The following is a 25059-nucleotide window of genomic DNA, read 5'->3' as shown; positions in this document are numbered from 1 at the left end:
TTAATAATCAGTAGTAATATTAGACTTCCAAACAAAGATACAGTGGGACTTTTGTTTTTAGTCATATTTACAATTTAACCTGAAATTAAACACAGTTTTTAATAAGCTTAAATGAATCAATGAACAGTACAGTATGGTATATAAGTGCCAAGCAGGATTGTAACTTAACTCTTTAACCATTTGTAATAAAGCAATTGAGCACATTTAATATTTAACTGATCCTTAAACATAAAATTACGGGCTCTATATGTATCTACCCGAATGTTGACATTTTTGTTTTTTATGTTTTTAAGTTGTTGAATTTATGTAAAATACTGTTTTTGTTTATCTAAACTTTTTTTTTTTTTAGATTTCAATAGCTTACCACTTAAGTTGTTTGTAACCACATGAATTAATAAGCTTGGACTGACTTACCACTTTGCATGACATGATACAGAAATAAATGTTTAATTTAGTAATTTATAAGTTGACCAAATTAACAAATCTTAAATCGTTTCTAGTACTTTTTACTCATACATATTTAGTGTTGATTTAAAGATTTGTTATTAATGTTTAGATTTATTTCCTTACTGAGGAATCAACACTACACTTATATTAAAATTAATTTCTATAATTAACTGTTAATCAGTTTGGTAGTTTACTCAGAAAAAGTGAGGCAAAGAAGATATCATTTATTTATTTTTAAATAACAAATGGATACTCAAATAATTTAAGTTAGTGTCTTTAAAAAAACATTATAATTTAGACGTTTAGTAGCATATATTACCTAAAACCTGTAAAACACCTTCATATTTACTTCCTTTACAAAAAAAAATAAAAATTTTTATTTACTTAAAATGTTTTGAGTTTAAATGGAAAAAGTGAGGTCAACTGTTTTCAACTTTGTTAAGTAAACTCAGCAGCTACAGCTTGTGTTGTAGTCTATAAAACTGGTCAGTGTCTTCATCATGTTTACACTTCTTTGAGTTTTTAAAAACACAGTTAAATACATTCATAAACATGTAATATATTAAATAGTCATTAATCCTTAAAATGACTTGATTAAATTTAACTTGATTAAGCTAATTTAAATAAGTAGTTTACAATAAACTTGTAATAGTGTATTAATAAACTGACTTTGAAGTACTTACTTTAATTGTGTAAATGTGGTTCAATTGCCTTATAAGGTTCTCTAGGTTTTCCCTTTCAACATTGTAACTACGTGATCTAAGTCATGCTAAAATTGACTTTTTATCAATATCAAATTTAATATTTCACATATCAAATAAATACAGTAAATTAAATACTGTAAGCAAAATGACCAAGTAAGATAAAAATATATTTAAAATCAATTCAAACATTTTCCAAAAAAGTCAATTCAGATTCCACAATCAAAAATAAGCTTTTATCTACAAAACAATGAAACTGGACCAACCTTTTTATCTGTTGATGTATTTTAGCATATCTAGGGAAACTTATGGCTACAGTCATCTTGTTTGTCACTGCATGACTCAAGGTGTTGCCCAATCCGTCGTCCTTTACAGTATAAAAGGAGGCATTAAAACCTGAACAGCATCAGTGTCTGGAAAGAGAAGCAAGATGAAGGCTTTCTATCAGCTCTGCGTTCTGATTGGCCTGGTGATCAAGGCTCACTCAGGTCCAATCCCAGCAATGACTGGCAAGGAGGAAGAGGACTTAGCCAAGGTAAGAAGTGCATTTCACACGGGACGATTGTGCCTAAAACTCCAGTTTGTTTGAGTCCGGTTCGTAACTGTTGGTCTTTTTCAATTTCACCAGAATTACCTGAAGAAGCTGTACAACCTGAACAAGGAGGAGACGGTGACCTTTGGCCGCACGGTCAGTGAGATGAGTCTGAAGCTGGGTGAGATGCAGACATTCTTTGGGCTGGAGGTGACAGGAACTCTGGACGCTGAGACGCTGGAGGTGATGAAGAAGCCTCGCTGTGGGGTTCCAGATGTGGCTTCTTATGCTGTGGCTCCAGGAAACTACAAATGGTCAACCAACCAGCTGACCTACAGGTACTGAAGCAGGTGTTACTGCTCAGGTTCCTCTGAGTGGTTTGGTACAGAAGCTCAAGGGTATCTTTAGACGTACTTGTAGACTCTTTGATCTCTCTGCATTAGTACAGTGATGCTACCAATACACTGTGTATCTAGTAAATGAATGAGGTCAGTAAGATAAGATTTGTGACTTTCCCCCCACAGAATTGAGAACTACACTCCTGACATGTCTCAGGCCGAGGTGGACGATTCTATCGTGAGAGCTCTGAAAGTCTGGGCTGACGTCACTCCCCTCAGGTTCACCCGCATTTACAGTGGAGTAGCCGACATCAGGATTTCCTTCTCTGCCAGAGGTCAGTTGCCCACTTCATCTGGTGATCTGTAACGATTCATACTGGTGTAGCCTTTTTTAGGGACAGATGTAGATCATCACTGAAAAATAACAACATGCAGAAACAAGCTTTGATAGCTAAGACATCTTCTCACTCCAGATCACGGTGATGGTTACCCATTTGATGGACCAAACGGTTTCTTGGCTCATGCCTTCTACCCCTTTCCTGGCATTGGTGGAGATGCCCATTTTGATGATGACGAGACCTTTACCTTCTCATCTATTCAGGGTAAGAACAGCCACATTTCATCAAACGAAAGCATTCACAACACCACATATAACACATAACAAACAACATACATGTAACCTTCAATTGGTGAACTACAGGATACAACCTCTTCCTGGTGGCGGCTCATGAATTCGGACACGCCTTGGGCCTTGACCATTCCAGGGATCCCGGTGCTCTCATGTACCCAACCTATAGCCCCAGGGATGTAAAGACCTTTGTCCTGCCCCAAGATGACGTCAATGGAATTCAGGCAATCTACGGTAAATAAATAGTAACAAATTATCATGAAATTTAGAGCTTGTGAACGCATATGCATTCAAGAACCTCATTAAGAACACCAAATGAACTTAACAGGCCCCAACCCTGATACAACTGTTGACCCCGAGAAGCCTGATCCCACACGTCCAGTAACTCCTGATGTATGCGATGCTAACCTGGTGCTGGATGCCGTAACGATGCTGCGAGGAGAGATGGTGTTCTTCAAGAATGGGTATGACCTAAAATTAAACAACAAACAATATGACATTAAATTCATCTCCTGAAGAATGATTTAGGACTGACCATTCCAACCCTTAATGATGTACTACAGACTCTTCTGGCGTACTCAGCCATTTAGCAACCAGAATGAGCAACATCTGATCAAGAGCTTCTGGCCAGAGGCTCCAGAGAACATTGATGCTGCTTATGAGAGCCCATCAGATGACCTGGTTTACATCTTTAAAGGTAAGAATGAACCCTTTTGGCATTAAAGCTCCTCCAGTGAGTTTGAGCAGGTAAAAGCATGCCGAACAAAAGTGAATATTCTAATGGAAGTTTGTTCCTGATCCTCAGGTCAGAAGGTCTGGGCTCTTTTTGGCTATGATGTTGCAAAGGGGTATCCCAAACCCCTCAGCAGCTTGGGGCTGCCAAAAACCGTGAAGAAGATCAGCGCTGCGCTTTACGACGAGGACTCTGGCAAGACACTCCTCTTTGCTGGTGACAAGTACTACAGGTATGTAACACCAGACTAATGAGTGAATGGTAAAACAAGACTGACCGTCCTTTTTAAATACTGTTACCAACCAATAAACATACTTGTTGTAGCTATAATGAGGCCAAGAAGAAGGTGGACAAGGGTTACCCTAAACGTGTGGAAAGTGCCTTCCCTGGAATGACCGGAAAAGTTACTGCAGCCTTCCAGTACAGAGGTCAGTATTTTTGACAAATGCATAGAAACTCTTTTAAAAAATCTGACTCATCATTTTAGACTAATAATTTTGTCACTGTGTTTCCTATGTGTTTTTCAGGATTCAGCTACCTCTACAGTGGGCCGCGCATGTATGAGTTCGGCTATGGAAGACTGCTGCGTGTGCTTAATAACAACTACTTCCTGCCGTGCTAAACATACAAGTCTACACGCCACGCAGGCAGTGGCTAACCAGAGACTAAATTATTTAAGTTATTGTGTAAATTATTCAGTATTTTATTTTGTTCAATTAAATCATTTAAAATATATTTCAGTACTCAGAAAGTATGACACTTTCACATTTCCAATTATTTTATGGTCATAGGAAATTTACGTACTCTTTAAATATTTGCAATTGTTGATGAGTTGTATGTTTTTTTATATCAATAAAACTCTCTTTGACAATTTGAAAGACGTATGAGAATAATATATGAAGCAACTTTCCAAAAATGTTTTAGCATGTCATTAGAAACTAAAGGCACAAATTAAACCAAAGAAAACCCTACAAAAACAAAGACACATGATTGTGCACACTTCCATCCCCAAGGGATGAGCCGGTTTCCAAGAACACATCAAAAGTGGCTGATGGGGTTGGGTAAAACTTGTGGACTTTTTAAAAACACATTTTATCGGCTGTCTTACATCCTAACTGATAATACACTGAAATCTGTAGCTACTTAAATACACACAGACCAGCCATTACATTAATACAGATATAATATAGATCTGACCAGTTGAGGCATGGACTCCACAAGACTTCTGAAAGCGCCCTGTGGTATCTAGGGACCAAGATGTTAGTTTTTAGGTCCGGTAGGCTGTGAAGTGGGGCCTACATGGATCACATCAATAGGCCTTGGGTGCGCATAACCCTGTCGCCCGCTTACCGGTTATCCTTTATTGAAGTGCTTTGGGTAGGTACTGAGTGACCACTGCATATCTAAAAAACCCCAGACCTGCCTGATGTTTTGGAGATGCTCTAATCGTCTATGCACTAGAATTTGGCCCTAATATGTCCATCTTTTCACAGACGCCACTGTAGATGAAGATAATCACCTGTCTCACCTGGTCTCACAGCTCCTCTGAAATCAGTAGTTTCGATAATTTATTAGATTAAGATATTTACAGATCATTACTGAGAAGTTTTTATCTTGATAAAGCGTCGCTATTTAACTTTATTTATTAAATGTGAATCACACGTTAGCAAGTTTAACAATATAGCTAGTATTGTTGTTGCTACACTGGCATATAAAGCTGATTCCAGCAGGTAAAGCTAGATATCCTGCACTTGCTATCTGCTATCGAGCTAGTCCCTTTAGCATGTGTTAGCTTGCTAACAAATATTAGCAGTAATTATCTACAGCTTATCCCCTGACATGTCATCTCTCCTGACTGCTTCATTGGGTGAAATTGTCCACATAATTGATTGCCTATTCACGATTAAAACAAATGAATGTATATATTTTTTTATATGTATATAAATATATAATATATGTGTTCTTTTCTTGACACTGTTGCTGTTTACTTATTATTTATTAAATTACTATATTTGTGAACCTTGTGCAAGATCAGCAGAACTAGTAGCATTCCAGCAACACTAGCTGGCTAACTAGTAGCATGATAGCTCGCTAATACCATCGGTTAGAGCGCTGGGCTATTGATAACAGGGTTGTGGGTTCGATACCCGGGCTCGGCAATCTGCCACTGTTGGGCCCTTGTGCATGTTCGATACCTGGGCTCGGCAATCTGCCACTGTTGGGCCCTTGAGCATGTTCGATACCCGGGCTCGGCAATCTGCCACTGTTGGGCCCTTGAGCATGTTCGATACCCGGGCTCGGCAAGCTGCCACTGTTGGGCCCTTGAGCATGTTCAATACCTGTGCTCGGCAATCTGCCACTGTTGGGCCCTTGAGCACGTTCGAAACCCAGGCTCGGCAATCTGCCACTGTTGGGCCCTTGAGCATGTTCGATACCTGGGCTCGGCAATCTGCCACTGTTGGGCCCTTGAGCACGTTCGATACCCAGGCTCGGCAATCTGCCACTGTTGGGCCCTTGAGCATGTTCGATACCCGGGCTCGGCAAGCTGCCACTGTTGGGCCCTTGAGCATGTTCAATACCTGTGCTCGGCAATCTGCCACTGTTGGGCCCTTGAGCACGTTCGAAACCCAGGCTCGGCAATCTGCCACTGTTGGGCCCTTGAGCATGTTCGATACCTGGGCTCGGCAATCTGCCACTGTTGGGCCCTTGAGCACGTTCGATACCCAGGCTCGGCAATCTGCCACTGTTGGGCCCTTGAGCACGTTTGATACCCGGGCTCGGCAATCTGCCACTGTTGGGCCCTTGAGCATGTTCGATACCCGGGCTCGGCAAGCTGCCACTGTTGGGCCCTTGAGCATGTTCAATACCTGTGCTCGGCAATCTGCCACTGTTGGGCCCTTGAGCACGTTCGAAACCCAGGCTCGGCAATCTGCCACTGTTGGGCCCTTGTGCATGTTCGATACCTGGGCTCGGCAATCTGCCACTGTTGGGCCCTTGAGCATGTTCGATACCCGGGCTCGGCAATCTGCCACTGTTGGGCCCTTGAGCATGTTCGATACCCGGGCTCGGCAAGCTGCCACTGTTGGGCCCTTGAGCATGTTCAATACCTGTGCTCGGCAATCTGCCACTGTTGGGCCCTTGAGCACGTTCGAAACCCAGGCTCGGCAATCTGCCACTGTTGGGCCCTTGAGCATGTTCGATACCTGGGCTCGGCAATCTGCCACTGTTGGGCCCTTGAGCACGTTCGATACCCAGGCTCGGCAATCTGCCACTGTTGGGCCCTTGAGCACGTTCGATACCCGGGCTCGGCAATCTGCCACTGTTGGGCCCTTGAGCATGTTCAATACCCGGGCTCGGCAATCTGCCACTGTTGGGCTCCTGAGCATGTTCGATACTCGGGCTCGGCAATCTGCCACTGTTGGGCCCTTGAGCATGTTCGATACCCGGGCTCGGCAATCTGCCACTGTTGGGCTCCTGAGCATGTTCGATACTCGGGCTCGGCAATCTGCCACTGTTGGGCCCTTGAGCATGTTCGATACCCGGGCTCGGCAATCTGCCACTGTTGGGCCCTTGAGCATGTTCGATACCCGGGCTCGGCAATCTGCCACTGTTGGGCCCTTGAGCATGTTCGATACCCGGGCTCGGCAATCTGCCACTGTTGGGCCCTTGAGCATGTTCGATACCCGGGCTCGGCAATCTGCCACTGTTGGGCCCTTGAGCACGTTCGATACCCAGGCTCGACAATCTGCCACTGTTGGGCTCCTGAGCATGTTCGATACCCGGGCTCTGCAATCTGCCACTGTTGGGCCCTTGAGCATGTTCGATACCCGGGCTCGGCAATCTGCCACTGTTGGGCCCTTGAGCATGTTCGATACCCGGGCTCGACAATCTGCCACTGTTGGGCTCCTGAGCATGTTCGATACCCGGGCTCGGCAATCTGCCACTGTTGGGCCCTTGAGCATGTTCGATACCCGGGCTCGGCAATCTGCCACTGTTGGGCCCTTGAGCATGTTCGATACCCGGGCTCGGCAAGCTGCCACTGTTGGGCCCTTGTACAGTGACAAATACGTGCATCTTTACCTTAGTAAGCAGATGCTTTGGGTCGTTGCCCACTGTATTGGATCCAAAATGGGATAGGATGTGCCACGTTTTTCCTGGCCTAGCTGCTGCAGTCTTTCGGCCTCTGGCTGAGCTTGTAGGTAATGTGATCCGAGCCTGTTTCACTGTACTTGAGACTCAGCTAGTTAAACCAAACCGGTCCTAATCCGTTAACCGAATCACTCTCTCTCTCTCTCTCTCTCTCTATAATTAAAAAAAAAAAAAACAAAAAAAAAAAAACTAATATTGTATATATAGTGTTTATGAAATGAAATGTAAATAAATAAGGCAGAATTTGGGGGATTGACCCTTTATCCAGTACTTGAACAAAAACTTAAACTTTATTTTCTTATTTATAGTAATTTTTTTATAGATTTTCTGTTAATTACTTTCTTATTACTGAATAATTATCAACTCTAAGACGTTTCTTAATTTTAATATTAGTCTGAGTTTCATGTCTACGACTGAATGACAAGGAGATCCTAATGACATATGATGTCCACAAAATCACACCGTTCTCCTCTAGTGGGAACATGTCATTTTAAGGAACCGAACAGTAGTCAGAATTACGTAAACCGATCCGTTGGGCTTTCTTAATATACCTGATGGATCATCTGTGGTCACTTCAGAAGCCTGTGACCATATCCGTGCCTCGGTAGGCAGTGGGCCAAGACAGGATGTGTCCACACCATGTCTACTGTCTACACTTCTACGCACTGCTAAGGTGGGATTGTCCTGGGGGTCTTTTCCAGCATTCAGCCAGTGAATCCGGCCCTGCAGAAAACAAGCTGATCCAAACCAGCAGAGGTGGGCTTTATGGTGGGCAGCGCAGTCATCCGTGTGATGTGTCTCATTGCACCATGACGGATGATGAGGGAAGCTGATGTGTGATTCTCAACAAAGCTATGTCACTGGGATTTTCCCTGGCAAACTAGACACTGTAAAAACACACCAACTTCATGTGATCAAGAGCAAACTTTCAATAAACCATTAATTGATTCAATTGATTGATTGAGTTGAATAAACCCAGCTTAACTGCTTGTTAAGTCACTTTTAGGCCGAGTGGATGAACCATAGTTTACAGTGTAAGCACATTTTATTATGGTCTCCATACTGACTGTTCACTGTGTTCAGTAGAGTCTAAGATTAGAGGTATCTTAATTTTTTATTTAATCTTATTTTATTTAGTCTATTTTAACTAGCTGAGCATGTTCTTTCAATGCAGGGTGGGCGTTGTTTCAACAGGTTGTTGTTGTCCATGAAACTGGAGATTCCCCACATATTACTCAACTATTCTGAGTTAGGTGAACATTTACAGTTGAATCAACTTATAATAATAAAGGTGCACGTATTTGTCACTGTACAGCGAAATGTGTCCTCCGCATTTAACCCATCTGGTAGTGAACACACACTCACACATGTGTTAGGGGCAGTGAGTACACACACACACACACACAGAGCGGTGGGCAGCCAACTCCAGCGCCCGGGGAGCAGAGAGGGTAAAGGACCTTGCTCAAGGGCCCAACAGTGGCAGCTTGCCGAGCCCAGGAATCGAACCCACAACCCTGTTATCAATAGCCCGGCGCTCTAACCGCTGAGCCACCACTGCCTAACTGAATATATTATAATAATTTAATTTATTTATGGACAGTGATTGGCCCAGGCCAGCTTAAACCCCCCCCCCCCCCAAAAAAAAAAAAAATCAGACTGCACTGATGTTGGATTTAATTAAAACTGGCCTGGTGAGCAAGACAAAAATGGAGCATTTAAAGAGTCAAAGCAAATGAACCAAATGACTCGGGAAAAGATTCGAACTTGTGAATTCGAACTCCGAATCAGCGCCCTACAGCGACCTCTGGTGGCCAAGCAGTTGTCAAAACAACAACCTCCGTCTTATGGACGACTCAAGTGTGTTAAGTGTGTCGTGTGTGTTTTTACATAAAAAACTGCTATGATTGCAGAATAATAAGCAAATAACAATAAATATATGCTGTGACTTTTCCCCGTTGAAAATACATCGCTTTGCACCTCTTTAAATTTGTGTTGGGGTGTGGCAGTGCTGTTATTGTCATGTTGACAGATCTGGGATCAGTTCTGGGATCAGAGATCAGTTTTTCCAACTCTCATACAGAAGCATTTTGGGTCAAAGCATCATGAACTCAGGTCAGCAGCTTGAGCTTCATTGCGCATGTACAGATATGCGGGAAAACGTCGGATTCGAAGCAACGTGTCGAAACGCAGCCGTTCAAATGAATCGATTCAGTTTTGATTCTGAGTTTCGAGGTTGATGTAGGGGTTTAATAATAGATATTAGTAAAAACATGAAAACCAAAATATTAATGCAAAAAATTGAGTTTATTTACCGTCAGTTTGGACCTAAACTTTAACTCAAATGAAAGTGAAATTAACTCGGGAAAAGATTCAATTAAGTTAAGACTTTCTGAATTATTCAAATATATTTGAAGATTAGTTGTTCCTTAACTTAACTTAAACCTTTTAATTTGTTTAATGCATCTTAATTGATTTATTTTATTTATCTCAGATTATCTTTATTATCTAACTTACTTATTGCCTCAAAGCTATCCAGGTGTACAGTGTTTTGAATTGGTGTAAAATATTGTTTTTGTTCATCTAAACTACCTTTGATTATCAAGTGAATTCATAAAATTGTCATTTGAAAATAATTTAATAATTGTTTACAATATACAATATAAAGTATAATGCATATTGTACTAAAATGTTTTTGGACAGTTATTAAGACAATATTTTTTAAACAAATGGATACTTTCAGAAAGAACATGCACAGTATTAGCATTTATTAGCAAATTTCTATTTAACTTTAGGCTACTACTAATGTATTTGATGTATTTACTTAAGATTAAACACTTTACTTAAGGTATATTCATTTCTCAATATTTTGTAAATATTTTAAAATATATATTTAAATTAATTTTAAGATAAGGTGAAGTATACTGTAAAAAATTTTTCAGAATTCTTTAGGAATTTATGAGAACTTAAGTAATAATCAATTATTTTTATTTTGTATACTGCTAGCTTAATTGTTTGTTACTAAATTAGCTACTTTAGGTGCTCTTTTCTACATTTTGATTAAATAATCAGACCAATAATAAAAAACTAACTGATTTTATACATATTTTAAATCAAATCAAAAATGTAAAAAACAAATATTTTAAATGAGACAAACCATTTGTTTCACATGTTTTCACAATTCTAAAATCATTTATTATTAAATTAAACTGTCCCAATCTTTGGGTCTGTTGACAGTATGTCGTAAGGTATCCGGGACATTTACAGCAACAGTCACCTGGGATTTCCTTCCTCATCTTTCATCACTGCATGACTCAAGGTGTTGCCCAATCCGTCGTCCTTTACAGTATAAAAGGAGGCATTAAAATCTGAACAGCATCAGTGTCTGGAAAGAGAAGCAAGATGAAGGCTTTCTATCAGCTCTGCGTTCTGATTGGCCTGGTGATCAAGACTCACTCAGGTCCAATCCCAGCAATGACTGGCAAGGAGGAAGAGGACTTAGCCAAGGTAAGAAGTGCATTTCACACGGGACGATTGTGCCTAAAACTCCAGTTTGTTTGAGTCTGATTCGTAACTGTAGGTCTTTTTCCATTTCACCAGAATTACCTGAAGAAGCTGTACAACCTGAACGAGGAGGAGACGCTGAGCTTTGGCCGCACGGTCAGTGAGATGAGTCTGAAGCTGGGTGAGATGCAGACATTCTTCGGGCTGGAGGTGACAGGAACTCTGGACGCTGAGACGCTGGAGGTGATGAAGAAGCCTCGCTGTGGGGTTCCAGATGTGGCTTCTTATGCTGTGGCTCCAGGAAACTACAAATGGTCAACCAACCAGCTGACCTACAGGTACTGAAGCAGGTGTTACGGCTCGGGTTCCTCTGAGTGGTTTGGTACAGAAGCTCAAGGGTATCTTTAGACGTACTTGTAGACTCTTTGATCTTTCTTTCATCTCTGCACTGCAATACACTGTGTATCTAGCAACTGAATGAGGTCAATACAATAAGATTTGTGACTTTCCCCCCACAGAATTGAGAACTACACTCCTGACATGTCTCAGGCCGAGGTGGACGATTCTATCGTGAGAGCTCTGAAGGTCTGGGCTGACGTCACTCCTCTCAAGTTCACCCGCATTTTCAGTGGAGTAGCCGACATCATGATTTCCTTCTCTGCCAGAGGTCAGTTGCCCACTTCATCTGGTGATCCGTAATAATTCATACTGGTATTTTCCCCTTGAGTATCTGCAGAACATTAGATAATTCTGAAGATCAGAGGTAGGCTTGGGCGGTATAACGTTAATGGTGTCTACACCAGTATTTAAAAAGGTCGACAGTATCTCAAAATGACGACATATAGACAGGTTAGATTTCTGTCCCGTGGACATTAGATTAATGTCCAGTACACAGCCAAATAAGCTCATTCCCTAATGTGCATTTCAGAGAGACACCGGGTGGGTCGTTGTGCGAACACTTCTAAAAGCAATCCCTCGACTCTGTGCTCTCAGATATGAGGCTTCATCCTCTAAACAGGTCTGATTCCAGCCTCAGTGATCTGGAACACGGCCTGTGCTGTGGGGTTTAGCCTGCTCGCTAACTTATCTTAGCCTGGATAGCCGACTACCCGAGTCCAAACCCAGCAGAACCGGCCTCTCATTTCTCCTTCCTGTTCCTCCCAACACCAGTCGCCCCCCTTCGCTCTCAGACAGCAGTTTTTATGGTCAGCACTTGTGTCGGGGTCAGCAGTTAGTCAGCAGCAGCTGCTCTGGGCCGTCTGATACTCGGTGGAGATGTAGCTGAGCTAGTTGAGCAAAGGCTAGCTAGCTTAGCAGGAGGCTATATAAACTCAGCTTCGGGCCTTTCTTTCAGCAGCAGCTCGATCGTTAGCCACCAGACGCTCGAGACGCTAGACGTCTCTCTCTCTGCTGATTCAGCAGTTTAACAGGTGTAATGGTCAGATTGATGGTTTAACATTTATTGAATGATTGATTGAAAGCTGTGCAGTGTTCACTCGGTCACCCTGTGAGGAAACTGAACGCTGGATTTGGTCGTTTTTCAGTTTTAAGGTATTAAAAAAGTGGATTCCGCCCAACCCTACTGACATGCTTACATTGCTTTCTGTGTAGTGTTTAGTGTAGCCTTGTAACTTTCTACAATTTAAGGACAGATGTAGACATCTTTGCTAGACATCATCTAACTAAGATCTTCTCACTCCAGATCACGGTGATGGTTACCCATTTGATGGACCAAACGGTTTCTTGGCTCATGCCTTCTACCCCTCTCCTGGCATTGGTGGAGACGCCCATTTTGATGATGATGAGACCTTTACCTTCTCATCTATTCAGGGTAAGAACAGCCACATTTCATCAAACGAAAGCATTCACAACACCACATATAACACATAACAAACAACATACATGTAACCTTCAATTGGTGAACTACAGGATACAACCTCTTCCTGGTGGCGGCTCATGAATTCGGACACGCCTTGGGCCTTGACCATTCCAGGGATCCCGGTGCTCTCATGTACCCAACCTATAGCCCCAGGGATGTAAAGACCTTTGTCCTGCCCCAAGATGACGTCAATGGAATTCAGGCAATCTACGGTAAATAAATAGTAACAAATTATCATGAAATTTAGAGCTTGTGAACGCATATGCATTCAAGAACCTCATTAAGAACACCAAATGAACTTAACAGGCTCCAACCCTAAAAAACCTGTTGACCCCAAGAAGCCTGATCCCACACGTCCAGTAACTCCTAATGTCTGCGATGCTAACCTGGTGCTGGATGCCGTAACGATGCTGCGAGGAGAGATGGTGTTCTTCAAGAATGGGTATGACCTAAAATTAAACAACAAACAATATGACATTAAATTCATCTCCTGAAGAATGATTTAGGACTGACCATTCCAACCCTTAATGATGTACTACAGACTCTTCTGGCGTACTCAGCCATTTAGCAACCAGAATGAGCAACATCTGATCAAGAGCTTCTGGCCAGAGGCTCCAGAGAACATTGATGCTGCTTATGAGAGCCCATCAGATGACCTGGTCTACATCTTTAAAGGTAAGAATGAACCCTTTTGGCATTAAAGCTCCTCCAGTGAGTTTGAGCAGGTAAAAGCGTGCCGAATAAAAGTGAATATTCTAATGGAAGTTTGTTCCTGATCCTCAGATGAGATGGTCTGGGCTCTTTTTGGCTATGATGTTGCAAAGGGGTATCCCAAACCCCTCAGCAGCTTGGGGCTGCCAAAAACCGTGAAGAAGATCAGCGCTGCGCTTTACGACGAGGACTCTGGCAAGACACTCCTCTTTGCTGACGACCAGTACTACAGGTATGTAACACCAGACTGATGAGTGAATGGTAAAACAAGACTGACCGTCCTTTTTAAATACTGTTACCAACCAATAAACATACTTGTTGTAGCTATAATGAGGCCAAGAAGAAGATGGACAAGGGTTACCCTAAACGTGTGGAAGATGCCTTCCCTGGAATGACCGGACAAGTTACTGCAGCCTTCCAGTACAGAGGTCAGTATTTTTGACAAATGCATAGAAACTCATCAATAATCAGATTAATAATTAGATTAATAATTCTGCCTTATGTGTTTTTTTTCAGGATTCAGCTACCTCTACAGTGGGCCGCGCATGTATGAGTTCGGCTATGGAAGACTGCTGCGGGTGCTTGATAACAACTACTTCCTGCCGTGCTAAACATACAAGTCTACACGCCACGCAGGCAGTGGCTAAATTATTAAATAAATGAGAGTCAGTTATTTTAATATTTAATTTATTTTAAATACAGTTAACTTAAATATTTGGTTTTGTTTACTTGTTGTTACTGCTTAAATAAATAAATATATAAATAAATAGTCCTAATGCCTATAAATAAATAAATAGCAAGGCCCTTAACCCTCTCTGCTCCCCGGGCGCTGCAGTGATGGCTGACCATTGCTCCAGGCATATGTGCTCATTACAACACTGTGTTTGTGACCACTGGTGTGTGTATGTGTTTCTGATGGGGTAAAGGTGTCGGCCAAATGCCATCTGTTCCCAACTCAAAAATTGAATGTGGTTGTCGTTGTCTATGTCATCTTTTATACTGTTTGGATACTTTTCTTTTTGCTGTATGAAGCTTTATGAAACTGTTTGAAAATGAAATCAAATAAAATACATAAATAAAGTTTATTGTGATCCTTGTTAATTAAGCAACACAGCATATGATCATAAAAAACACCACAGCTATGATTTGGCAGCAGCAGGTGTTATGAACTGGAGCTCATTACTTGTAAGTTGTGAGAAAATATAAACATGTGCATGGCGCCACCTTGTGGCAGATTTAAGCCACTGTTTTTTTTTTTTACTTTTTTGGTCTTGGCTTGGTGCCAGGTTTGTCAGAGAAAATGAAGAAAACACAATTTAGTCCTTGACTTCACATGAGCCCCTGGTAGACCGCTGCAACAAAGTGAGCCCCCCTGCAGACCCTGTCACTATAACCAGAGGATTGCCAGTCGAATCCCAGTCATGCTGTCAGCCATCGGCAGCCGGGGCCCAAAGGAATCACATTTGGCCTTGCTCCCTCCAGAGGCGCTGGTCGATCTTCACCCCCACAGGGTCGGGAGCATTGCATGTGATTGAGGGGAGAATGTGTTTGGGCTTGTCCCACTTTGTTCCACCTCCAGCACCACAAACTCTAAACCTTGTAGAAGAGAATGAACCAACTCATTAGGAAGACCTGTAGACCCTCCTATTTAACATGATATTTATATTAGCCTACATAAAGGGATTATTCATTGTTATTCAATATACACTAAATGTCCAAATGTTTGTGGACAGCCCTTCTAATGAATGCATTAATCTGCTTTAAGCCACACCCATTCCTGACAGCGATGTGCAACCTACTGAAGGGTATAAAGCCTCCAGCATTGTGCTGTGGAGCAGTGGAACTAAATGTGTTCTCTGGAATGATGATGGTGATGTTCCATCCAATACTTTTGGCATGAGTAGGGGATGAGGTGGGATGCTGAATGCAATTAAATTCTCACACCACTCCTCCTCCAAAGGCCAGTAGAAAGCCTTCTTCCCTGGAGAGTAGAGACAGCAGGGTAAGCTCTTTATTGAATACTCTTTATTTCAGAAGAAATGAATGAGCAAGTGTCCCAATACTTTTGTCCATATAGTCTATGTACAAGAATGTCATTTTGGCTTAACCTCTACTTTACGTTACCAATGAACCAGCCCTGTCTCCTCACCCCTACCAATGAACCAGCCCTGTCTCCTTACCCCCTACCAATGAACCAGCCCTGTCTCCTCACCCCTACCAATGAACCAGCCCTGTCTCCTCACCCCTCACCAATGAACCAGCCCTGTCTCCTCACCCCTACCAATCAACCAGCCCTGTCTCCTCACCCCCTACCAATGAACCAGCCCTGTCTCCTCACCCCTACCAATGAACCAGCCCTGTCTCCTCACCCCTCACCAATGAACAAGCCCTGTCTCCTTACCCCTACCAATGAACCAGCCCTGTCTCCTTACCCCTACCAATGAACCAGCCCTGTCTCCTTTCCCCTATCAATAAACCAGCCCTGTCTCCTTACCCCTACCAATCAACCAGCCCTGTCTTCTTACCCCTACCAATTGACCAAACCTGTTTCCTCACCCCCTACCAATGAACCAGCCCTGTCTCCTCACCCCTACCAATGAACCAGCCCTGTCTCCTTACCCCTACCAATCAACCAGCCCTGTCTCCTCACCCCTACCAATGAACCAGCCCTGTCTCCTCACCCCTCACCAATGAACCAGCCCTGTCTCCTTACCCCTACCAATGAACCAGCCCTGTCTCCTTACCCCTACCAATGAACCAGCCCTGTCTCCTCACCCCTCACCAATGAACCAGCCCTGTCTCCTTACCCCTACCAATGAACCAGCCCTGTCTCCTTACCCCTACCAATGAACCAGCCCTGTCTCCTTACCCCTACCAATCAACCAGCCCTGTCTCCTCACCCCTACCAATGAACCAGCCCTGTCTCCTCACCCCTCACCAATGAACCAGCCCTGTCTCCTTACCCCTACCAATCAACCAGCCCTGTCTCCTTACCCCTACCAATCAACCAGCCCTGTCTCCTCACCCCCTACCAATGAACCAGCCCTGTCTCCTCACCCCCTATCAATGAACCAGCCCTGTCTCCTTACCCCTACCAATCAACCAGCCCTGTTTCCTGACCCCCTATCAATGAACCAGCCCTATCTCCTACCTATTGTCTATCAGATCTCTTTTCAGTGGTAGTCTGCTAGTCGAGGCATCAGTGCTGGGAACCCAGTGCTTTCCTCTGAGTGCGTTGGCTGCCTGGTGATGTTGTAGCGTCTGCAGTTTGAAAATAGTCATCATTTACTCAATTAACATTTCCACCTCCTCTTATTCAGTAAGTAACTTAAAGCGTGTGAATACGGTTCTCTTTCTGTAGAAGACACTCGTAACAAGCAGATGCGCACTTCCTCGGTAGCGTGGGAATGAGATTAACTGTGTTACTTCAGATCATCTGATAACATCTCACCACAAACCACAATCAAGAATCTGCAGCGGAGAGCCACAATGGGGAAGACTGAGACCGCCATTGAAATCGATTTAAATGCATTCTCCGTCAATGATTCATGCCATTGTCCAAGAGCTGACATAAACTAATCTGCAGTAAATGCGGGCAACCCAGATAACATGTCCCACGGCCCATGTGGAGCCGGTATTGCCTGTATGGGAACTGGGAACCAGAACGTTTTGTCCATGGATTCCATGTTGGACCCGCATATGGATTAAGGGCAACAACAATGGAACATGGGCCCCAATCTGTGCTGTACACTGCACATGGGGTCTTAGCTAGGACACATGTGAGAATAGGGTGGGCTGTAACAATGGTGCCCATTTGGAAAGCCCAACTGGGTCCCAATAACAGCCCATGTACCAACCCACTCAGAGCCTATGCCCACCAGGAACCCACCTAGGACACATTTCATCCATGTAAGCCCCACATGAGCATGCTGGCTGGCAAATCATTCTGTTGGTTCCATGAAGAATATATGTATATATATAAAATATTCTACAGCATTTGGACCCAGGGACGTCGTATAGGGGGTAACGTTGGGAAAATTTGAAGGAACTGTGACTGACAGGGGCTCTAAATATTGTACTTTTTGAGTATTTTGCCAGAATTGTTAGAGTTGGGGTTCCCTTTGGGGGTTCAGCTGCCAAACCTTCTAGATTTATCCACCAGCTGCTGTCTGAGGTAGTCAAGGAACCCCAGTCGGGTTCAGAAACAGCTTCTATCCTCAAGCAATCAGGCTGCTGAACCAACAATAGCTTGTGGACTGTGGACCTCATCTGTGTCATCACACCTCCTCCCCATGCAAACACTTACGCCCTATGCACATTCACACAGCCCCCACAGAGACTTCCCCCACCCACACACTACACCTCAATTCGGATATCATGTCCCATGGCCCATGTGGGGCCTGTATTGCCTGTATGGGTAGATCAACTGGGAAGCAGAAAGGTTTGTCCATGGATTCCATGTTGGCTCCACATATGGATATCCACCAGCATCAGTGATGGGCCCTGATGGGGTCTGTGCTGTCCCCACCCACACTACACCTCAATTCACACCCATCCAGTGCCTTTTGTTCAGATTATATCAAACCTGTAAACTTAACTCTTTTAAACCAGTGCAATACTGTAAATAGAGAGTATATATAATGTGTGTATATGTGTAGTATAAGTTAATGTGTAAATATTCAATCTTTTAATGGAGCCCAAAACCCCTGGCAGCGCCCCCGTTTGGAGCCACTGGAGCTAGACCCTCTACTATGTGTTGTACTGGGGGCATAATAAAAAGCCTTACATGGGAAAAAACCCAAAATCATGCACGCTAACAATGAAGCGGAGACAGGATATGTCCACACCAAGTCCTCAACAGAAGAAATACACAGTCTCAGCACTGACATCATACTTACCTCTCATAATAGGACAAATTGTCACAGTGATCTCTAGTGAGTGCAGCCATCGGGACAGGATGCTGGATGATGAACTAATCACCTGAGCATTGAGTAATGGCTTACTGTGAATACGGCTCGCGTTCTACAGAAGACAAGCTGCAAGTTTACACCAGAGCCGAGGTGAGCTTCCCTGAAAGGAAATGAGCTCTACTGTGTTGCTTAAGGTTGTCCGGCAACACCTCACCAGCAAACCACAAAAACTACGGCAATCATAAGGAATGTATGATCTGATGCGTGTGTCTAATTACACCAGTAGACATACATACGTCTTTTTAAAGTAAGCTATGCTAATGCGAATTTCCTTGGCAAATTAGCCACATTTCACAGGAAAACAAATGAGCCAAATGAGCCACTCAGAGCTGAAGGCCCTCAGAGCCACGTGTGTAGTAGTGTTTCAATGTGAAGGGCCCAGCACCTCATAAACATCACAGCTTGTGACTAACGCCGCGGCAGCAGTGCCTGCTGCAGTAGTGGCACTGAGTCGATATGCTATCGCTATGAACTTTGACACACAAATTAATAACACAGTATGTCTTCGCACCACTTCCCTTTACAGGACTTTTTTAAGCAAGGTGGCATAAATATCTTTGCTGTCACACAAAAAATTGGTATCTCCAAATGGGCAAGTTTACAGCAGAAGCTAAACCTCTTCTTAGCTTACAGTGGAAGTCAATGTAAAATTATTTACATTATATATACATATATATACATTATATACATTTTCTATTGGTCCATTCGTCATGAAATTCTGACACAGTAAGTAAAGAAAGACAACTGTCAGATTCACATGATGCTCAATATACAAAATTCAATATATATGAAGTCAATATACAAGGTTTTTACATGACAGTGACAATCAGTATAATGGTTGTGAAGGTAATTGGACGCAATTGGACAACGCCATTGTAGTATTTTACCAGTTTCCAAAATGTCTGTGTTTTTTCCAGCATTGATCAGAAACTTGTTCTGTTCATTTCCATGGAGGGACAAAGCAAAAATCAATCAGTCAATTAAAATGATCTAAAAATGCATTTGTAAAACATTTTTTGTATATTTAATAATATATATATATATAATAATAATATATACATACTGTCATATTTTATATTTATTACCTTTAAAGTGATATACTTCTTTGATTATATTTCTTTTGATATATATCTTTTTTGGATTTCTGATTTGCTTTAATGTTAATACTGTAAAATAATTATGCGAACTCCAAATTAAATAAATAAATAAATAAATAAATAAAGATTAAAAAATTAACAATTAAAAAATGAGATTATGGATTTCTGATTTTCAAGAGCTAAAAAATAAAACAACTTTACCTGTAATTAATATAAAATATGACTTTTTGTATGAAATTATAATAACAAATTAACTTGTTATATTATTTTAAATTTTTTCTAATATTGAATTTTTTTAGATGCACCACAATGCACAGTTAAATCATTCAATAATTAATTAATAAACTTATTAACAAATTTATATGTACACACACACACACACACACACACACACACATATATATATATATAGCATAACGATTCTTGAACGACACATTAAATTGGGTCTAGGTTTGTTTAATAACACACTCACACACACACACACACACACACACACACACACATATATATATATATATATATATTCATGGGAATGTATGACGCGCCGTCTTGAATTCGTTGAAATCGTTGTCATTTTTTATTGCTGATGACAGATAGATTGTATGGCGCAAGGTGTTGCCCAATCTGCCATCCTCCATCGCATAAAAGGAGGCAGCAAAAACCCCGAACAGCATCAATTTCTGGCAAGAGAAGCAAGATGAAGACTTTCTATCAGCTCTGCGTTCTGATGGGCCTGGTGATGAACACTCACTCAGGTGCAATCCCAGCGAGGATTGGCAAGGAGGAAAATGCTCTGGAGTTGAAGGTGTTGGGAAATCGGGACGGTGCGGTTCCAGTAGGCACTTCCTACGAGGTGGCTCCTGGAGTCTACAAATGGCCGACCAACCAGCTAACCTACAGGTAACCTACTGTGCTGATTCCAGGGTCAGCACCTTAGCTCAGTGGTTCCTCAGTGGACTGCTATCTGCACTATCTTAAAGATACGCTTTGGTAAACGTTGCTAAGCTTAGCCGATAAGTTAAAAATGACTTAATGGGGGTCAATAACATAAGCATTGTGACTTCTACTTCTACAGGATTGAGAACTACACTCCTGACCTGTCTCAGGCCAAGGTGGACGATTCTATTGAGAGAGCTTTCCAGGTCTGGGCTGACGTCACTCCCCTCAGGTTCACTCGCATTTACAGCGGAGAAGCCGACATCATGATTTCCTTCGTTGCCGGAGGTCAGTCACTTACACTCACTCCTCTAGCAATCCCAACCAAAGAGGTACTCTGACTGAACTGTACATTTTGATAGTGGTACCCCAAGAAAACTGGACAACTGGTAGATTAGAGGTTGCATACTTCTTCACAGCCTTGGCGTGCTGGGTGTCAAAGGAGGCTGTGGGAGGCCCTCAGGCTAGCTTCTTAAAGTAGTTTCAAGCAAATATCAAAATATCTTCAGTGGTCCAATGTGTATTATTGGTAGATTGGATAGATTCGATACGGTTAGATGTGGTCTTAACCCAAACATGTAGCTATGAGCTGTGTGGCGGACCTTCTTCTAAATATCCCCAAATGTCAATTACTCTGCTCAACCAACCTTTGGAAAGACGCCGGTGCATTATGTGAAATTTACTGGGGGTCGCCCAGAACATTGGGCCTAATGATTGCCTAATGATGGCCCTGATTTATATACAGTTGAGATCATTTCGTTACGAAACCACTTTTGTTTGTGTTTCCAGATCATGGCGATAACTCCCCATTTTATGGAACAGATGATTACGTGGCTCATGCCTTTAACCCTTCTCCCGGCCTCGGAGGAGATATCCACTTTAATGACCAAGAGACGTTCAGCTATTCGTCCTCTTATGGTAAGAACGCTCACATCTGATCAAACTTGGACGAATCTACTAAGCAATATTTCATACAGCAGTGCTAAACAGAATGTACGCTCTGTCGCTGCAGGATACAACTTGTTCCGGGTGGCGGCCCATGAAATTGGACACGCCTTGGGCCTTCAGCATGCCGATGATCCTGGTGCTCTCATGTATAAATTTTACAGCTTCAGAAAAGTTCAGAAATTCATTCTGCCCCAAAATGACTTCGATGCCATTCAGTCCCTCTATGGTGAGCTTCTGAAATTGGTGGTCAAGTAATAGCCGACTGTGTGACCGACTTTTTTCATGTGGGAAACCTCTGTTAAACTTGTGAATGCCTCAACAGGCCCAAATCCAGATAAACCTGCTGACCCCGAGAACCCTGAGCCCACACGCCCAGTCACCCCTGATGCCTGCGACGCTAACCTGGTCATGGATGCTGTTACGATGCTCAGAGGAGAGATGATTTTCTTCAAAAAGGGGTACGTGCAGGATACGTCCTGCGGTCTCAGTCTGTACAAGCCCAGTTATGGAGGCACAGTACTGGACAGCCAATCAGACCACAGCTCTCTATCTTCTATCTATAAATTTATAGATGCAGTACAAACACTGCCTGTTAAGTCTAGTGATTAGTGGAGGAGGAACATGCCCGAAGCTCCTTCAACCACCCCGTCACCTCCCTGTTAACCCTGTCATCTATCAGTCCTGGCTCCACTTATCAGAGGTGGGACTGACTTCCCTCTGAGCTAGTGGACTAAGGCGCTGCAACTATGATCTGAGGATCGCTGGTTCAAATGCTGAGTCATGCTGCTTGCCATCAGCAGTCGGAGTAAAAGGGAGCACAACTGGCCTTGGGTTGATGGCACTTCCTCCCTACATCATTCCTAGTGTGATGCTGTGATGTCAACACTGGCGACTGTTAGCCGCGGTATCGGAGCTAGGGAGCCTCCTGACTACCTAACAACAAACCTAACAGTTTGAAAAGAGAGGCAGTGGCTGGCTTCACATGTGCTAGTCTTCACCCTCCAAGTGTTAGTGATAGGGGAAGTTCACATGAATGAGGATTCGGTAATTAGCCTTCCAACTTGACAAAGTAAAATCATAAAATAATTATTTTAAAAAAGAAAAGTATAATCCTCAAAGATAAAAGTGCATTTACAGAAAAACGCAGGTCTGTATGTAAGTCTAACTATCCAATATTATATTTTCAGACTATTCTGGAGGATTCAGCCGTTTAGCAAACCGACTGAGCAACATCTGATCAACAGCTTCTGGCCGAAGGCTCCAGAGAACATTGATGCAGCTTATGAGAATCCATCGGATGACCTGGTGTACCTCTTTAAAGGTAAACAAGAAAAGCTGTGTCCCATAAAATTTAGAGCCTATGGGCTCAGCGGCCCAATGCACTACCACCATTGCCTGGAGGTTGTGAGTTCAAATCCTGAGCTGTGCCACTTTGCCATCAGTGGCCAGAGTCAGAGTGAGCACAATTGGCAGTGCCTAACTCTCCAGGTGGGCAGGTGGGTGCACTCTCTCCCCTCATTACTCTTAAAGCGATGTAGGCCGGCACTGGGAGCTGGGGACCCGGCCCTTTTCTCTGAGCACATCGGTGGCAGTTCGAAAAAGAGGCGGTAGATGGCTGTACCCTCCTAGTGGCGGAAGCATTGCTGGTGCTAGGGGCTAGAGCGAGCTACTAATGGGAGGGTTAAATAAACGTACCAAATTAATGGAAGTCGTAATAATGTAGTTTTCACGTTGAACGTCTGGTGATGATCCTCAGGTCAGAAGGTCTGGGCTCTCTACGGATATGATGTCGCAGAAGGCTATCCCAAGACCCTCAAGGGCATTGGACTGCCTGCTAAAGTCAAGAAGATCACCGCCGCCCTATATGACCATGATTCTGGCAAGGCGCTATTTTTCGCTGGCAAAAAGTACTACAGGTAAAAAGCAGACTGTCAAGTGAAGGTGAAGGAGGAGCTGGTGGGCTACTCAGATGGTACTAACTAATGAACTCATTTTCTAGCTATGATGCGATCAAGAAGAAGCTGAACAAGGGTTACCCTAAACCTGTGGAAGCCCTCTTCCCAGGAATGACCTCAGAGGTCACTGCAGCTTTCCAGTACAGAGGTCAGTGTTTAACAAATGCATAGATTGAGTCAGTCTGACTGAGCCTGACTCGAATTCTGACACTGTGCTCTATGTGTTTCTCAGGTTTCACCTACCTCTACAGCGGGACGCACATGTTTGAGTTCGATACAGGAGCACGGAAGCTCATGCGGGTGCTCAAAAGCAACTACTTCTTGCAGTGCTAATCAGTCAGGTCTACATGCCACACAGGCAGTGGCGCTCCAGACCTCCTTTGTCTAAATCCTAAAGTAAATTATTGAGTAATTTATTCAGTATTTTATATTATTTGCATAATTTAAAATGTGTTTCAGGATTCAGTCCTGTACAGCTCTTTAGCATGTTCCTTTAGATCACTCCATGGTTTGTAGGCCTTGGTTAATTTTCCTCGTCATTTGGATGCTTGCCATTTCTGAGTTTAATTTAATAAATTATTTGGACAATTTCAAAGTGCTGTGATTGATCTTTTATGCTCATTTAGGATTTAGGACCTTTTAAATGCACTTTAATTAAAGTGAACTGTGGAATATCAAGAAAACTAGTAGTCATAGCTGTCTTGATGGCCTCCCTCACTGGTCTCCTTCTTGCACGGTCCCTCAGTGTCTAAGGACGGCCTGCTCTAGGCAGATTTACACATGCACCAAATTCCATCCATTTCTTAATAAGAAATTTAATTGACCTCCAGGGGAAGCGCAGTATCCACCCTCTGACCTGTGAGCAGTGTTCTTTGGTCCTCATGGTTTCTTCCTTTGTAGGCAGGAAGACTGACTAACCAGTGTCTGGACCGTCCAGACTGGTGTCTTTACACTACAGTCACCTGAGACACATTCACTGCCCTCAGGTGATCTCCATCTCACAAACTTTGAGAATACTAGCACCAACTGCAGCCTGCTGGGCCTCTGTTGAGTTAGGCCAGTCACTTTAAAGGGTGTGAATATTTATGACATCACTTATTTTACAGTATATTTTTTATTTAATTGGCATTAATTTGTAAAAATCAGGTTTTTTGATCTTGACCATGATTCTATTTACGAAGCAATAAATCAGGGAAACGCCCAAGGGGGTGAATCATTTTTACAAATCATACAAATCATAACTCATAAGTTCAGTAAAAGATGTCAGCTAATCAAGAAAGGAAGACTTTTCCCATAATGCAGTTCAACTCAGGTAAATAATGTGTTTATTGAGTACTGAGAGTTTATTGAGGGATAAGAATGAAATTGACTCACTGAATCATTCATTCGACTCATCACTAAACTTCCCTTCGCTGGCTCCATCTAGTGTACGGACTTTGACATTGTGTTTACATGCATTAAATCTGCATCTCTGTATCAAATATGAATCTGAAATGACCTTATATGGTCAAAAGTATTGGGACACATGCTCATT

The 25059-nt window shown here is 42.8% G+C and overlaps 3 protein-coding genes across 3 annotated transcripts; all 3 read left to right on the top strand.

Moving 5' to 3' along the window:
• Positions 1–1570: 1570 nt before the first annotated feature.
• Positions 1571–4257, top strand: mmp13a (matrix metallopeptidase 13a). Its single transcript, XM_072659658.1, has 10 exons — positions 1571–1683; positions 1777–2018; positions 2205–2353; positions 2492–2620; positions 2719–2880; positions 2975–3110; positions 3210–3343; positions 3452–3611; positions 3704–3807; positions 3907–4257. The coding sequence occupies exons 1-10, from the start codon at positions 1579–1581 to the stop codon at positions 3999–4001; spliced, it is 1416 nt and encodes a 471-aa protein (XP_072515759.1). The 5' UTR covers positions 1571–1578; the 3' UTR covers positions 4002–4257.
• Positions 4258–10917: 6660 nt separating this feature from the next.
• LOC140537300 (collagenase 3-like) lies at positions 10918–14699 on the top strand. Its single transcript, XM_072659656.1, has 10 exons — positions 10918–11032; positions 11126–11367; positions 11548–11696; positions 12732–12860; positions 12959–13120; positions 13215–13350; positions 13450–13583; positions 13692–13851; positions 13944–14047; positions 14136–14699. The coding sequence occupies exons 1-10, from the start codon at positions 10928–10930 to the stop codon at positions 14228–14230; spliced, it is 1416 nt and encodes a 471-aa protein (XP_072515757.1). The 5' UTR covers positions 10918–10927; the 3' UTR covers positions 14231–14699.
• A 5684-nt stretch (positions 14700–20383) lies between these two features.
• On the top strand, positions 20384–23858 carry LOC140537304 (collagenase 3-like). Its single transcript, XM_072659661.1, has 9 exons — positions 20384–20586; positions 20762–20910; positions 21412–21540; positions 21635–21796; positions 21893–22028; positions 22758–22891; positions 23327–23486; positions 23570–23673; positions 23758–23858. Exons 1-9 carry the CDS (start codon positions 20384–20386, stop codon positions 23856–23858), a joined length of 1278 nt encoding a protein of 425 aa, XP_072515762.1.
• The last annotated feature ends 1201 nt before the right edge of the window (positions 23859–25059 follow it).

Source organism: Salminus brasiliensis, chromosome 16, assembly GCF_030463535.1.
Source record: "Salminus brasiliensis chromosome 16, fSalBra1.hap2, whole genome shotgun sequence".
NCBI lineage: Eukaryota > Metazoa > Chordata > Actinopteri > Characiformes > Bryconidae > Salminus > Salminus brasiliensis.
The sequence above is the reverse complement of the archived record's forward strand: the minus strand, read 5'-3'. Positions and strand labels throughout refer to the sequence as shown.

Coding starts and splice junctions, on each gene's coding strand:
- mmp13a (XM_072659658.1), top strand. CDS start 1,579: ATGAAGGCTTTCTATCAGCTCTGCGTTCTGATTGGCCTGGTGATCAAG. Junction 2,019..2,204: donor ACCAACCAGCTGACCTACAG/GTACTGAAGCAG, acceptor TTCCCCCCACAG/AATTGAGAACTACACTCCTG. Junction 2,881..2,974: donor TGGAATTCAGGCAATCTACG/GTAAATAAATAG, acceptor TGAACTTAACAG/GCCCCAACCCTGATACAACT.
- LOC140537300 (XM_072659656.1), top strand. CDS start 10,928: ATGAAGGCTTTCTATCAGCTCTGCGTTCTGATTGGCCTGGTGATCAAG. Junction 11,368..11,547: donor ACCAACCAGCTGACCTACAG/GTACTGAAGCAG, acceptor TTCCCCCCACAG/AATTGAGAACTACACTCCTG. Junction 11,697..12,731: donor GATTTCCTTCTCTGCCAGAG/GTCAGTTGCCCA, acceptor TTCTCACTCCAG/ATCACGGTGATGGTTACCCA.
- LOC140537304 (XM_072659661.1), top strand. CDS start 20,384: ATGAAGACTTTCTATCAGCTCTGCGTTCTGATGGGCCTGGTGATGAAC. Junction 21,541..21,634: donor CAGCTATTCGTCCTCTTATG/GTAAGAACGCTC, acceptor CTGTCGCTGCAG/GATACAACTTGTTCCGGGTG. Junction 23,674..23,757: donor TGCAGCTTTCCAGTACAGAG/GTCAGTGTTTAA, acceptor TGTGTTTCTCAG/GTTTCACCTACCTCTACAGC.